The following is a 15622-nucleotide window of genomic DNA, read 5'->3' as shown; positions in this document are numbered from 1 at the left end:
CTCAGCAAAGCTTGTTGAGAAATAACTGTATGTATACTGAATATTTTAAAATTTCTTTCCATATTTTGCACTATGATAAACAGGGGGATCTATTAGTTATGTCAGAATAGGTACACATGATACAGTTGCAATTTTGTTCTTATATCTCCATCTATATTTTGTAAGCTCATGAAATGTACTCTTGAGAGGAGACAGAATGGGTACTGTACTTTCTTGGCTTCCTTTTATTTTGGTGCTCTCTGTTCATTGTTTATTGCTTTCCTGAGGCATTGTGCTAGACTGGTGGTTGAAAAAGAAATGAGCAATTACCTATCTGTATGCTTTTCTTTGTCGCATTTTCTTCCTCTTCAGACGCCTCCAAAACATCTGTTGAACATAACCATGTTGGTTTGTCCCAATTGGTGTGTGTTTTAAAGGAATGCTCTGATACCATTCCAGGTTCTTAGAATTGAGCATATCTGATTTAAATTGCCTCATCTGGCTTTTAAAGTAATGACTTTCTTGCTCATCACTGTCATTCCCTCACAAACAATGCACACCCATTTTTCTTAAGGCTGCCCACTTGAAACACACTTGTGTTGAAATTTAGGTGGCAAAATTTGTGTGGCCTTGCCTGTTTGCTCCTGCTCTCTGTTGATTGGAAAGCTGAGAATTACCATGCACCAGAAAGCAGGTGTGTAGCTCCAGGAGGTGTAATTCATTCCTAGCCACAGAGCAAATGAGTTTCTCAGCTGGAAGTAGTGAAATACAGAATCTGTGTGCTTTTATTGCCCTTCACTTGTGAAGCATACTGTTGCAAGGAAGCATAAACTTCTCAGTAATCTAACAAGAAAAGAACATTTATTTTGGTGCCTACTTGATCCCTTTCTCACACTCAAATTCTGCTCCATTTGTTGTCAGCTTATGCGTTTTTATGGATGTGTTCATTAGCGTGAATAAGCTAAACAAAATGTTGTCATATCAAGCTGTAAATCCTGTTATTCTTTAAAAGTATTTTTACTAATAATTAACTGTTTCTTTTTTTAAATTACGTTTTGTTACAGTGGCTGTGCACGTATTAGTAGTGGGGAAAAAATGCGGCTTAGTGCTTTTAAACTGCATATGGCCCTACATGTCAACAGAATCCGCAACACACTGGGATGCACAGTGTTCTCTTGATGGTGGCACAGCAGGCCTTTTAAATAGAATGTGCAGGTGTCATGATAAAATAGTTACCTGTTCATGCACAAAGGGAATAGCATCGTTGGTTCTGTCAAATATAAGTGGAGACCACATCTGGCCTCAACTCATAGGGTTTGTTACTCCTGCCACACTTCTGTGGTAGCTTCTGTGCCCAAATGTAGGAGCTCTTGTGCATAAAATTAAACGAACATCTTAGTCCATTCTAGTTAGCAGAAGGTTCTTAGTTATACTCTTGGTTATCATGATCAGGCTGAATTTCTTCCCCCTCTCCAATACTTCAGTCTAAAGTCAACCCAGTCTAGATATAAAATCTCTACCTGCTTATTGCAAGTAGGCTGTAGTGTCTGCTCTCTAAGTAGACTGTACAGGCATTAAGGGTTTGTATTTGTGTACTTTAGGGTTGAGTGTAAACCCTACTGAGATAGATGATGCTGCTCTTTCAATCCCAAGATTCTGTGAGAAAAGGGCTAAGTGGTGGTAGTTGCAAATTGTATCATGGAGAGGTCTAATTTGATTATAAAAGGGTGTTGTGAAGCACTTTCAAGTGTAGCGGAGTACTGGGCATTTTTTTTCTTGGGAAACCTGGATTCGTTAAATGTTTTTACTAGAGGAGGAAATTTTCTGGAATCTTTATGCCCCAGGGAAAGACTTTATGATGTTACTTTTCTTAGACTTAATTAGGGAAAAGTTCATGTCTGTCATTGTTTAAAGAAATAAGTGAATTAACATAATCATTGCATATGAGCACTGTAAAGTAGGTAGCACCTAGCAAGTATTTCTGGTATTTCACCTAGCAAATATTTCTGTGAGAAAAAGGAGTTTAATTTCTGAAAAACAAAGGCTATACCTAATTTTAGTGATATCCCATGTGTCATGCATTACTAAACTAATACATGACAACAGAGGGAAAAGGAAACCAAAAATTAGCATTGATCTTTACAAATCTTTCTGATCTCTTGAATGAAAAGAGGAAAGTTTTGTGAAGTTTGACTGTAAAGCTTTTATTTCTAAAATAAAATAAAAAAATGCTAGGAGCAAATGTAACTTTGTTTTATTTGTTGATTTAAAAATATAATCAAAAAAGCAGATAGGCAAGCAGTGGATTTGTCTTAAAAAATACATGGAACTTGTGTCCACCAGGTTTGAATGAAACCACTCCACAGTAGAGCAGTAAGAAGAGAAGTTTAAACAACAGCAACTATTTTACATGTTTGTTTTCAATTTATTAGCTTTTTTTCTTGCAGGAAAAAAAGTGGAAAAAAATGGGAGGGGACACTGAATGATAACTTTTTGTCCTGAAAATTTGTTTCTCTTTCTGAGCTCTTTCATTTTCAGAATGCAACATTTTGTGCTGTATGTCTCAGATCAACTTATTTAAAATAAACAGTTTTTCAATGAGATTATATTAAAACCTTTGAATACCACTAGGAGAGCTTGCCAGAGAAACCCTTGAGAAAATTCATAATTCCAGATTAATTGCAGGGTTGGCTTTGAATGGAGTAAATAATACATAAACCACATTGAATGATGAGAATTAAGCGAAATACTAAATTCATTCAGTAGGCTCGTTTTCTCTTCAGCACATTAAATGAGACAGAAGTTCTACAGGGATAAAAAGTCACATAAAAGACCATCATAATGTGTTGATACTGGGATGCCAAGTGAAGGTTGCAAAACAAGTTATACTGTTGACATTCCATTATTTTACTTGCAGCTTCATTTTAAAAATGCTTTTTTTAAGGCGTTGTTGATATTAAAAAACTCCCCTTGTGTTTACCTTTTGTTAGAAGATACCTTGTGAAGGATTCATTACCCATTCTGTGAAATAGCGTAAAGGTCATTACGTGAAAATCATTGCTGAGTTCAAAATAGTTTGTAGTTATGACTAATAGACTCAAGTCCTTTCTTACAACTTTTCATGTATGTGGATGGATCACAGGCATCATAAGTAGTTGTGCTGTACTCAGGAGTTTTGCAGAGTTTTTCCTTATTTTTATCATGTTTTATTGCTTGGATATGGGATGTGTTTTGATTTTGATCAGGCTTTTTTGCTGTCCCTTGGGTCATGTTAGTACAGTGGTATACTAACATGTATTATAATCTGTGATAGTTATTAACTCACTGCCTTGTATGACTGCTGTCCACAATGCCAACAGAGATCAGCAGGAAGAAAATGTACGTCAATATAAAAATGAAATGTTAGAAATTGAAGTTAGCAATTGGTTTCTTTCTAGTGAAAGTCTAAAGTTTCTCAGTAACAGAGCTGTAAAGATCTAAATGTGTGCACCATTGGAAATGATTGCTTATAATATTCTTACACAGACTTGGAAGTAATTTTATTTGATCTCTTTAAAGTGTGAATTTGTTTTCAAATAGTGGGGAAGAAAAGGATTGTAGATCTTCATCTCTAAATAATATTCAAAAGCTTTATTTTTCTACTGTCATCATCCTTACAAACTTCTTGCTGACCAGAGCCTTCCAGGAAAAAAAAAGAAGAGAAACAATATTCTGACACAGACGCTGTTTTGAAATGGAAAGTTCAGCATTCAGTATCCATTATTCAGAAAAAGAAACAAAATTAGTTTGGGTTTATATATTTTTAGGTAATTTCAGAGGTAATTTTAGTTGAGTGCTTAGTGTTTTGTTATATTGCAGGGGAGCAAGGGGGACATAATTTTGCTTTCTGAAATGTTTCTCTTTTCATTGTATACAAGTTGTTCAGCATTGTCAGGCATTCTGAGCATGTAGTGCTATTCCCTATGCTGATGATACTGCAGTGCCTTGAGTTTGCATGAGGTTTTTTTTCTTTCTTTAAATAACAACAAAGCATTTGAACAATAATGTTAACCCTTGCTCCACTAGTGCCCTTGAAAAATCTCTTTGCAGCCATAATTCTGTATTTGAGTTTGGGCATGAAGTTTATTTGAATATTAGGAAGTTCTGCATAAATGCTACAGTGTAAAAGTTGTATGTCCCTCATGTTACTGTGTCTTACTAATGCTTATTCAGAGTTCAGAGTATTAAAAATTGAACACCTGTGGTGGATTAAGGTGTAAAACAAAAAGTCTTTTTCAGCAAGCAGTAAACTGTATGTCAAGTCTAGAAATAAGCCCTGTTTAAAATTATTTTTACTTTTTCTACAGAGCACACCTGCAACATCGATACCAACAGTTCAAGTACAGGGCCAGCAGATGAATTTGCAGCCACCTTCATACACTGCAGCAAGTCAACATGCAGAGCAAATGAAAAAACCTGGACAGAACTTCATGTGTCTGTGGCAATCTTGTAAAAAGTAAATGGCTCCTTTATTTACCTTTTACTGATATGTAACAGATGCTTGTATATAGAAGGTGATTCTACAAGTTCCATCATACTGTTTCCTTAAGTTACCTTATACTTTGTCATTGGGGGAAAAGTGAAAAGTGTTGAGGAAATTGAATGAGATGGGGTAAGGCAAGACAGTTAACTGCTCTCAGTTATACTTTAGAGCATAAAATGAGTATTATGTGACTTTCTTGAAGTATATTGATTCTTTAGTAACAAAAAATAGTTGTGTAGTTCAGTTTAAAAGAATTCTGAGCTCTGAAGCATGTTTTCTGTGTTGCAAATATAAAAATAGTTCCTGTACTGCAGTTACAAATTATGTCGTGACATTTTCTTGTGTTTCCAGTTTTGCAAGAGCAGGGTGTTGCACTTCAATGTCCTGGTCACAGTCTTATTTAGCTTATGACTAATTTTGGTAATTACACCACTTGTGTTCCAGAGGACACCATTGTCTTGAAAGGTAGTAAGAAACTGGGTCTTAAGACTAGACAGACATGATTTAATTTTTTTTTTTTTTAATTTGCTTCTGTTGTTCATAGAGAGGAGTGAACTACCAGACATTTTGATGTAGGCTTATAAAAACTTGATACAACTCTTACGGAAAGTATGTGTATCTTGACACCGATTTTTAAAATAACTTAGGTTTGTGAATACAGTTAGGTATTTTGTGGGCAAGGTTAGAGAGTTGGTGAAAAAAGGTCATTGTCAAATAGCCACTTTGAAAACTGGAGACAAATTGTGAGTGAGAAAAATTGCATAACATATAGGATGGTATGAAAAAGAGTGACAGTGCTGTAGGATGACAAAGGGAGCATAAACCGGATTTGACAGAAAGCTGGTAGAAAATTTAAAAAATTGGGATGAAAAGATGGAGAAGTTTAACTGTTTGAAATGGATAGTGAAAATAAGGCATTTGATCAGAATTATAGGAATACTGAATGAGAGTTAGTATGAAACTCCTGAAGGTATAATTTCTGTTTCTGTCATTCCTTGCAAACATAACTCTAAGATCATTCCGTCAGTGCAAGAGATCTGGTGCTTTTTAAATCATTGCACTACTTTCACTTTAAAAGTGATTTTTCTTTCTTTGATAGGTGACACTTCTCTGTGTAAGAAATAAATGTAAGGCTTTATTTACTCTGTAGTTTCCTCCCTTATTACTAGTAAATAAAACCGTAGAGCCATAGTCTGCTGGCTGCACAGTAGATGCATTAACTCATGGTGGATTGCATTAAGGTTGAAATGAAAGGCTGGGACAGTGTCACAGCAGAAGCCTTGCCAGTTTATAACATGTCAAAGAGTTTGCTGAACTACAGTTTTAAAGTATAAGTCACCAACTTAATTCCATGTCTTAAGGTTGCATAGGATAAGCTGTTGGGGCAGGAAGAGGAGCAGTCTTTTTGTAGTCTGTCTTAAAATACAACTCCAGAAGGTTTACCTGAGACTGAATTTACGGGCTACAAGGACATTGATCTCTGTATTTTGCACCATGCCTAGTGTATTATTTCTGTTCCTTTAGTTTATCTGGCTGTTACTTCCTGTACTGCTTTTTGTTCATGGTTAAATTGCATTCTTTTCAAAAGCTTTCAGAGATTTTTGCATTAATAGATTTAGTTCATATGACACACAGCTCTTGTTTTTATGCTGTCACCTTTAAAATAGTTATTTCAGTCCCAGCCTAAAACCAGTTCAGATGAACATTACACTAGACCTTCTCTGTGGTGAAGAGAGAACCAAAATGTTAAGTTAGCATTTTCCTCAAATATGCATTGTTTATTCATATTTCTTGAACAGCCTGACTAAAAACAGGTATATCAAATCTCCTGTAGGCTTCCTGGTTCTGTTAGATATAAAGAAAAATCTGGAATTGCCACCTGTTCTTTTTTTGTTTGTAGTTCTCAATCTTAGCTGTTTTTATTGAGTAGGTTAAGTGGGAAACAAGAAGATTCTTTTGAGTGGGTCTTTAGTCTGTGTGAACTTCACATTCACTTCTTGGTTTCATTCTCAATTGCTTAGCATTTTTTTTTTCCCTAGGATTAAGCAGGCAGTTGCATCACAGTAGAATGATAGAATACCGGGGGGGGTTTTGTGATATTTGTAGCTAACTGAAAAGATATGACAGGAGGCGCATTTGAAAAAATAAGTTTCACCTGTTTCTCTGTGCATGTTCTTTAGTTTAATTCTCAAAAGATACTAGTATTATGTTTTCCTTCAAAGATGCCATGCAGAACTCAGTGAAGGCCTTAAACATTTTATTGTGAAGCAGGATAAATATGAATAAATAAAATAATATGTTCTTTTCCTACTGACTAATTTGACTGCTCCAGTTAGCAACGTTCCAGTGGTGTGTACTGGTGGTTTGGTTTGGGTTTTTTAGAACTGAATGAGGAAACATTAGACCAATATTTGAAATGCCACAGATTTAGTAGTGTCTAAAGACTACAACGAGATATGGCTGAATTATGCAAATAGTTGAAATGACTGGCCTCTGGCAGATCTGTTCACATTTAATATCTGAAGTGGAAGTAAAATTCTAAAAGGTGTCAGTCAGCACATTACTTTGCATTAAGGATGTAACAGAAAGTAGGTGTTTTCCTTTGAACTTCAGCTGTCTGCAGGTACTGCTAATTGTATGCAGCTTAATTTAAAAGCTGCTGTTTTGTTTCACAGGCAGGCAGATGTCTGCTGTTGAATTGCTTTGTATTTAAAAAGTAAATTGAAAATGCTATTGGATCTCCAGTGCCTGTCAAGTCAGCTGTTAATGTTCTGTTCAGCAGTTGAACAGAAGCATGGATGAATTAAGTGTGTAACAAGAGTCTAGACTGAACTGACCATATTGTCAGTACGTAAGCTTTTTTTATTACAATAGTTAGGTGTTTCTTTAGGGAAAAACAGTTTTTCTCTGCAAAATGGTACTAAGTTTAAATCTTTTTAGGTCAGTGATTGAAGTGTATAACACTGAATATATTACACAGTGAATGAGCCAACATAGCTGAAATAGCTTTATTTTTCTGAAGCTTTGCCATGTTGAATGAAATGTTTTGCACTGTATTTTGGATTTCACTTAGGCCATGAAATTTGTTTCATCTGTGCCAGAAATTATTCATAAAATGATTAGTGCCAGGCTTAAGCTGAATTCCCTTTATTGTGGGAAGATCTTTCTGTCCTCTGAAACACCCACTGGTGAGCCAGTGTAGATGTCAAACATTTTATTTTCATTTCCTACTATGGGTTATCTGGACCAACAGCAAGAGGCAGGTATTTCTTTTTCTCAGCTTCCGTTCAGTGAGGTAACTGGCATGTAAAAGATGAATGCTTTTTTAAATGGAGTAGTATTTGTTGCCAATGCAAAAGATAATTGCTGTATTACAGGTGGTTACTGCAGTAGCATTCAGTTTATAACTAAGACTTGTCTGTGGGTGAAATTAGCTCTTTGTCTTTATGGTGTTCAGGTGTCAGTATCTGTCCACTTAGGCCTCGGCATCAGTTGCAAGTATGTTTGCATAATGGACGCTACTGAAAGTAGTAGTGGGATGTGGTAGGAGGTGGCCGGATCAAAGCACTCACCGATCTGCTGTTCATAAGCTGAGAGTGTGTGAGGGCAGCTGGTGGCAATGACTTCCCAAATGGCAGCAGCTGCATTTCTAGACCTCTTTGGTCCAAACATTAAGTGGGTATTGATGAATGGGGTTAGTTGTATTGAAGTGAATTTTGAGCAGCAAAATCTTTAGGCCATTTTTTCTCTGTTGGAGTAAGGGGCCTAATTTGTAACATGTGTGATACGTAAAGTGTATATATAGGCTAAAAAACCACCAATGTTTTGAGTCATTCACTATTTTCATGTCATGTATTTTGAAATGCAACGATTCTCCTTAGCTTATATATGTTAAAATAGCACATCATTTGTCTACATGAGATTGGAGGTAGCCTAGGTTGCAGCAGTCACGCATTGGTGGAGCTTGCAGTCTTGAGAAATTCAAGTCAGGTAAGGAGTCAAGTCAGGCTCTTGAACTTTAAGGCAGACTTCTAGCTGTTAGGGAAGATTCTTGGGGAGAGAGGAGTGTAACAGAGCTGGCAAAACTGGAACTGAACCTGGCAAGTTATGCAGAAAATAACAGGAAGGGCTTGTACAGGTACATTAATCAGAAGAGGAGTGTCAGAGGAGGTGTACCCTTGCTGATGAACAGGTAACAACAAACAAAGCCACCATGGGTTCACCAAGGCAAAATCCCGTCTGACCAACCTCGTGGCCTTCTGTGATGGAGTAACTGCATCAGAGGGTAAGGGGAGGGCTACAGATATCATTTATCTGGACTTCTGTAAAGCCTTTGACATGGTACCCCACAACATCCTTCTTCGCAAATCGGAGGGAGATGGATTTGATAAGTGGACTGGTAGATAAATTAGGAATTGGTTGGATAGTCACGTCCAGAGGGTGGGGATCAGTGGCTAAGAGTCTTGATGGACTTCAGTGACATATGGTGTCCCTCATGAGTCTGTACTGGGACCAGTATTATTTAATATTTTAATTAATGACAGGGATGAGGGGATCAAGTGCTTCCTCAGCACGTTTGCAGATGACACTGAGCTGAGCGGTGCAGTTGACACACCTGAAGCACAGGATGCCATCCAGAGGGACCTGGACAGGCCTGAGCAGTGGGCCCATGGGAATCTCATGGGGTTTGACAAGACCAAGTGCGAGGTGCTGCACCTGGGCTGGGGCAAACCCTGGTATCAGCACAGGCTGGGGATGAACAGATCGAGGGCAGCCCTGCTGAGAAGGACTCAGGGGTGCTGGGGGAGGAGAGGCTGGACATGACCCAGCCATATGTGTTTGCAGCACAGAGAGCCAGTCAAGGGAGGTGATTCTGCCCATCTACTCTGCCCACCCCACCTGCAGTGCTGCATCCAGCTCTGGGGTCCCCAACACAAGGAAGGACATGGACCTGCTGGAATGAGTCCAGCGGAGAGCCACCAAGTTGATCAGATTTAAATAAGGTCTGAACCTGACTGCCAGTGGAGAAGGAAAATGGGAGAAGGAATATAAGAAATTCTCTTGTGTAAATATATTATGTATTTTATATATAAATATAAAAATATATAAACCTCATCTAGTTTAGCTGTTCATAGTTTGTTGCTGTATTTTGCTTGTATTGCAGAGAATGGGTCTGTTGGAATTAACATGCATTATTTCTTTGGTGAAGTGTAAGTAGAAAATAGAACCATGATATTTCAATCAGATTTGGAAAAAAAACATATTGACATTTATTGGTAGCTCACTGGTAATATATATACATGTTTTTCCCTTCAAAATCTTGAAACTTTCCATTTATGTCTCAATTCAGAAAAAAAAAGGTTAACCACTATGAGGTGGTGTTTGTTATATTTGTACGTAACCATTCACTGGGGAAAAAAATAAAATTAAATTCCCCTCTCCTCTTTTTGTAGGTGGTTTCAGACACCATCACAGGTTTTCTATCATGCAGCAACCGAACATGGAGGAAAAGATGTCTACCCAGGGCAGTGCTTATGGGAGGGATGTGAACCTTTCCAGCGGCAGAGGTTTTCCTTCATTACCCATTTACAGGTACAGATTATCTTTCCCATACTACTTCAGAAAAAAGTAGGAATTTCATGGTAAATTTCCACACACCATTCTTACCATCTTTCTCTTTTCCTCAAATAGGATAAGCACTGTTCCAGAGATGCTTTGCTTGCAGGATTAAAGCAAGATGAACATGGACAAGCAGGAAATCAGAAGCCTTCCAATAAGTAAGAGATTTGAGTCTCATTAAGAATAGAAAAAATAAGAGCATTAGAAGTTATTGAAAGAGTTTGCTTATAACTTGCCTTATCAGGTGAAACTCTGCATATATAAGAATCTGTAATCAAATTTGAGGTCCATTCCAGTAAGACAAAAATGGGACTAGATTCTGATGTAGTTGCAGTTCCCTTAAAAAAAAAAGGTAATTCTTTAAAGTATGTGGGTCAAAACTCTGTGATGAACATTGTTCTTAACATGTTCTCCTATTTTTTTGCCCAACTGGGCAACATTTTATAACTTCCCTTGTAACAGGGAAGTGCTTGTCATACAAGTTATTGTATGTGTACAAGTTATTTATTGTGTACGGTTCATGTGTCACACAGCTGAGATGGATTGTCTTGCAACTTGCTGTATTCCTTCCAGTTTTATGGTCTAAATTTGGGCTGATTTGATCCAGGGACTGTTGTAATAAACTTTCCTTTAAACATGCAAGCAAGATAAATTATAAAGACTCCTCAGAGTCTTCTGATGTTGTGTTGCTGTCTGAAATCAGATTTGGCTCTTCTCTTTCCCAGAATGATTTCGACCATCTGGAATTAATACTGCAGAGTGCAGCCCCATTGGTGTGAGGTTTTGGGGCTGGTTGTGTTAATAGTGGAATTGTTCAAGGTTCAGTTACTTGTGTAAGTGTGTTAAGACCTGGCCTTTGTTAGTAACTGACTGGAACCACTTCAGATGTAATTACATGGTCCCAGGCAGATTTTTGCAGTTCTGTTTTGTGGCTTGTAAAACTGCTACCAAGCTGCTGGAGGCAGCAGAGAAAGTCAAGTTATGAAAACTGAGAAATTTAGTTGGAGAATCCTTTTATTTTTTTAATATAAAAAACCATCTTAACCCAGACTTACAGTTGCTTTGTGGGGCCTTGTTTCATTAAACTGAGCAATACTCAGACCTTGGAAAACCACAGAAAGAATAATTATGGTAATGTAGTCTTAAGTACTTGGTAAGTGAGAAGTGTAGGGCTGAGACCATCTACTAGCATGATTTGTTCTTAACTCTGCCTTTTCATAATGTTCCATCACACAGATAACACATTCCAGTAGCTATGTGTCTTCACAAGCTTCTTTTAAATTGGCACAGGTACTCATAGGAGAAAAACTGTTCATACATCCCCTCTTCTGAGGCAGAATTCCCTAATTAGGTCAGATTCAGAAAGCAGGAATTTACACACATAACCAGTTCTTGCTAAAATACTGAGACTGCAATATCACAAAATAGTGAGGATGTGATTTCTGAGCACAAATTGAAATGAGAACATTCCTCTGCTTAAAATCTGATGGTTTATGTCTTGAAAAGATGTGCTGATGTGGTGCATAGGGACACGGTTTAGTGGTGGATGTGGCAGTGGTTAATATTTAGACTTGGTGTTTTCCAGCCTAAATGATTTTGCGATTCTGTTCTTACTCTTCATTATATCCCTTATTGCTTCTCACGGCTGTGCATTGCTTATGGTGAGGAAACCAGCTTTAGTTTTTGTTAGATTGCATAGTAAATCAATTAATTTAAAAAAAAATGCTCATAGAACAGAAGAGTGGGCTTGCCACATGAGCGGAATCTATTTGCCTTACTGTCAGTTGAACAGTACAGTACAGGAGGTGGGCTGGAACAAAAGGAAGAGATGAGACCTTTCTCTGTCAGCACTCACAGCAGTTAATACACTTCCTGTCTTGTGAAGATGTAAAGATTCTCTTTCTGTTACTTTTACTCTCCTCCCTTAACAAAACAGGAAGATTTTGGGGAAGTGTAGTGTGTCCCCCCACATTACCTTACAGTGCTGCTCCACAGTTCTGTTAGCACAGCTGAAAAGAGCATCCAGCAGCTACATGAGGGAGACAAGACTTGATAATTTGCTTTCCAGAATCAATGACATGTCAGATGAAACGCAGCAGCTCACCTGAAGCTGTCTTACAGGTTCATGTTTGAAAGCTGTCTTACAAGGTCTTGGCTTAATTTACTTTTTTCTGAGTCCTAGAAGTGTGTCAGATATATCAGCTCACAACTGATGCTCCATATCATTAAACTCTTGTATGAAGCTCTGAAGCAGCTGAAAAAAAAACCTTATACTGAGACAAAGCATGTTTTAACCCATCAACTTCTAGGCATTTATTAGGTGAACTCTCTTCACTTAATCCCTCACTATTTAGTAAAAATTACACTTAGCTCAGAGACTTCAGATGCTGAGTGTTACCAGTGCTGGAAGTAAAACAGAGCACAATGTAACAGATGAGGGCCCATTCCCTCATCATCCTTTCTGTCTATCATAACACCATACCCACTTGAAAAAATCTGTAATGGCTTTTCTAGAACCAGTTAGGCAATGTAAAGCTGCATTACAGAATTGGCTTTATACCTTAATTCTGTATTTCTTTGCATTTCAAGTTTCATTATTTTATCTCTTCTGGTTTTCAGAGGTAGCTGAGTATTACATTCTGAAAGGTCAGGTAGCACTACCACTTTAATTGTGTGTTGACTGTAGCTTTATGCGTTGGAATCCTTTTGGATTCAGGGTGATTTTTTTTCCTTGTTGCCACTGAAGGAAAGGTGAATATTCATAAAGCTCTGTGGGGCTGGGGCAGGAGATTACTTTAAATCACAATATAAATGGTAGGGTTTGAAGTTAAGTTGATAATACAGTTAAAGAAATTAAAGAAATCTAGGTGTTTCGAGAGAGAGATAGATACTTGCCCACAGACACAAGTCAGTTCACTTGGTGTCTGAGTGACTCTTTATAAATTTCTTTTTTCTTCAAACTTAAAAAGAGAAGATAATTTCTAATATGTTCCTAATTGATTGCAGTTGTCCCTTCTTTAGTATTTCTAGAATAGTAATTCAGCTTTCTAAAATATGGTATGATAACTGTTGAAGAGACATTCAGAACAGCCTCCATTGATGAATCCTTGTGCTTCTCAATATGGGGGAAACAAAAATGTTCCAGAAATTAAAAATGAAGGCAGTAATTCTTTTACTGTGGTACTCTATCTTCTCTAAACATGTCATTGCCCACCAGTTTCTTAATTCAGTCCCTGCCATTCTCCTTTAACTTCATAAAGCCTTTAATTTATCTCATATATTACATATTTTATTTTATATATTTTTATATTGTATATATTATTTCTATTCAGGGAGATGACAGAGTGATTGTGAGCTAAGGTGTTAGGGAGGGCTCTGTCTGTTACTACAGTAACCCAGTTTTTAGCTGGGCTTCCTTGCTGTTAGAACCTCAGATTACTAAGAAAGTCTCTCTAAGTAGAGAATTCAAGTTTTATTCTTAGAATATTCACTTTCAATGTAAGATACCTAAATTAAATTTCTACAAGCTTTCATTCCAAAAAAATTACAACATTTACATTTCATATATGCCACATTTACAAGTAAACACTACTTATACTTCTTAACCAAGTTCTACTAAGTTATGGAAAGATTTCATAATAATATTGTTGAAAATATTGAAGTGTGGTGATATTTTTCACCACTAAAACTTCAGATTTTTTTTAGGATGACATTATGGGTAAATCATTAGGTGAAGTTGCATATTTATACATTCTGAACTCTGATGGCATGAGTAATTTCCAAGTTTTTACAAGAAATATAGCTTTGATTTCAGTGTTAATACTGAAAATGGAGAAATTGCTTCTGCTATATTTGTTATACCCTGCCTAATTTATTAATCTCAGTCTAAAAGCTGCAGTAACAGGTAATTGGTTTTACAAATGTTTGATCTGATTTAACAGTTACATGTTTTATGTCTTATAACTTATGTTATTTTATATTGCTCCTCACTAATCTCAGTTAATACATATTTTATATTGTCTTAGTGTCTAATGGTCCCAATGAGTTGTGTCAAGTTTTGAGTAGTTATACTTTAAGGACCTTCTCTGGCCAAATCTCAGATGGCATTTGCATAGCTGCTGTCACAGTTCCTGTCTGATAAAACATGCCTTTAAACTGGTACACTTCAGGAAATGGCTGTGTTATTAGTACAGTATATTACTTTTCCATCACAAATGTCCAGGGTGATGAGCAATACTTCAAGAGAAGTGTTTTTTCACATAAAGTGCGTGACTCTTCTTAAGGGTTTACAGTGAGGCTTATCTCTGTGGAAGCAATCATGTATCGGCACCAAGGGTTAATGGATCTTTGTGTTTCTGTTCAGATAGGTTAAAAATTGTAAGATAAGCTTTCCAAGTTGTTAATTGTCTAGAAAGCAGCGCAAAGCTTATTTTTATTAATTCTTTCTTTACTAATGTAGGCAGCCAGCTGCAGGGGCTACTGCTTCTACTCCCAGAGCACAGAAGGCCATTGTGAATCATCCAAGTGCTGCCCTAATGGCATTAAGGAGAGGATCAAGAAACCTTGTCTTCAGAGATTTCACAGTTAGTATTGTTTGAATCAAGTATTAGATACTAATTGTTGCCTGCTACTAACTGCAGGGCTTTTACATTTTTTTTGTCTTTACTTTCGTAGGATGAAAAAGAGGGACCAATAACTAAACACATCCGATTAACAGCTGCCTTAATATTAAAAAATATTGGTAAATATTCAGAATGTGGTCGCAGGTAAGCACTGTATAATTTTTCTGGTATCAGTGGGCACTGTTGTTTCTGTTCTTTCCAGTACCAAACCATAGGTAGGTTTTACCTATCTTTAAAACCCCCAGTAAGTATATTGGCAGTACAGTTTCTCTATCACTTCTGCACTCTGTCCTTCCCAACACAAATGCTCTGTGTCATCTTACCTAAAGACAGCATTCATGATCCAGATGATTGAAAAGTGGCTGGCAAATTTGGCAGGTTAAATTTTAGGAGACAGATGAGAGAAGCCTTTGCTGTCCCTTTTCCTCCACAGCCGTACTGCATAATTCTGAAAATTATTTCTTGTGTAAACAACTTCCCACTGGCAGTACCATTTAAATTAGTTGAGAAAGGGGCAAAATGAGCTCTTAGAAGCACCATCTTAAGTTGCACAGGGAGGGGCACAGTTGTGTTTCATACTTGCTGCTTCTCTATTGCTTTCCTCTCCAAACTTGGGTTAATGCTGATAAATGACCCAGCTTTCCTTTTACTTGTAGAAGATCCTTCAGTAAGTAAACAGTCCGGTACTGACTCATGGTACTAAGCAGGAAATGCTCTTTTGATAAAAAAGTAGTAACTAGTTACTGTGCCAGTGATCACCATGCATGCTGCTTCTTGTTTTTTTCCAAGAACTTAGAAGCTGAGTGTTTTCTTGGTTTTGTTTTGCATTAGTTTGGCTTCATAATAGCAGAAGTAATGATTTCTGATGAGAATGTATTAA

The 15622-nt window shown here is 37.1% G+C and overlaps 1 protein-coding gene across 1 annotated transcript in view; it reads left to right on the top strand.

The window, feature by feature from the left end:
- ARID2 (AT-rich interaction domain 2) overlaps positions 1-15622 on the top strand; it is a 93140-nt gene that overhangs the window by 75038 nt on the left and 2480 nt on the right. The window contains exons 16-20 of the mRNA XM_053942777.1: positions 4326-4474; positions 9955-10093; positions 10193-10278; positions 14580-14703; positions 14795-14886. Of these exons, the coding sequence (XP_053798752.1) occupies positions 4326-4474; positions 9955-10093; positions 10193-10278; positions 14580-14703; positions 14795-14886 (590 nt within the window). The remainder of the gene's footprint in view (positions 1-4325; positions 4475-9954; positions 10094-10192; positions 10279-14579; positions 14704-14794; positions 14887-15622) is intronic.

Source organism: Vidua chalybeata, chromosome 5, assembly GCF_026979565.1.
Source record: "Vidua chalybeata isolate OUT-0048 chromosome 5, bVidCha1 merged haplotype, whole genome shotgun sequence".
NCBI classification, from domain to species: domain Eukaryota; kingdom Metazoa; phylum Chordata; class Aves; order Passeriformes; family Viduidae; genus Vidua; species Vidua chalybeata.
This window is presented reverse-complemented; position numbering and strand designations above follow the sequence as displayed.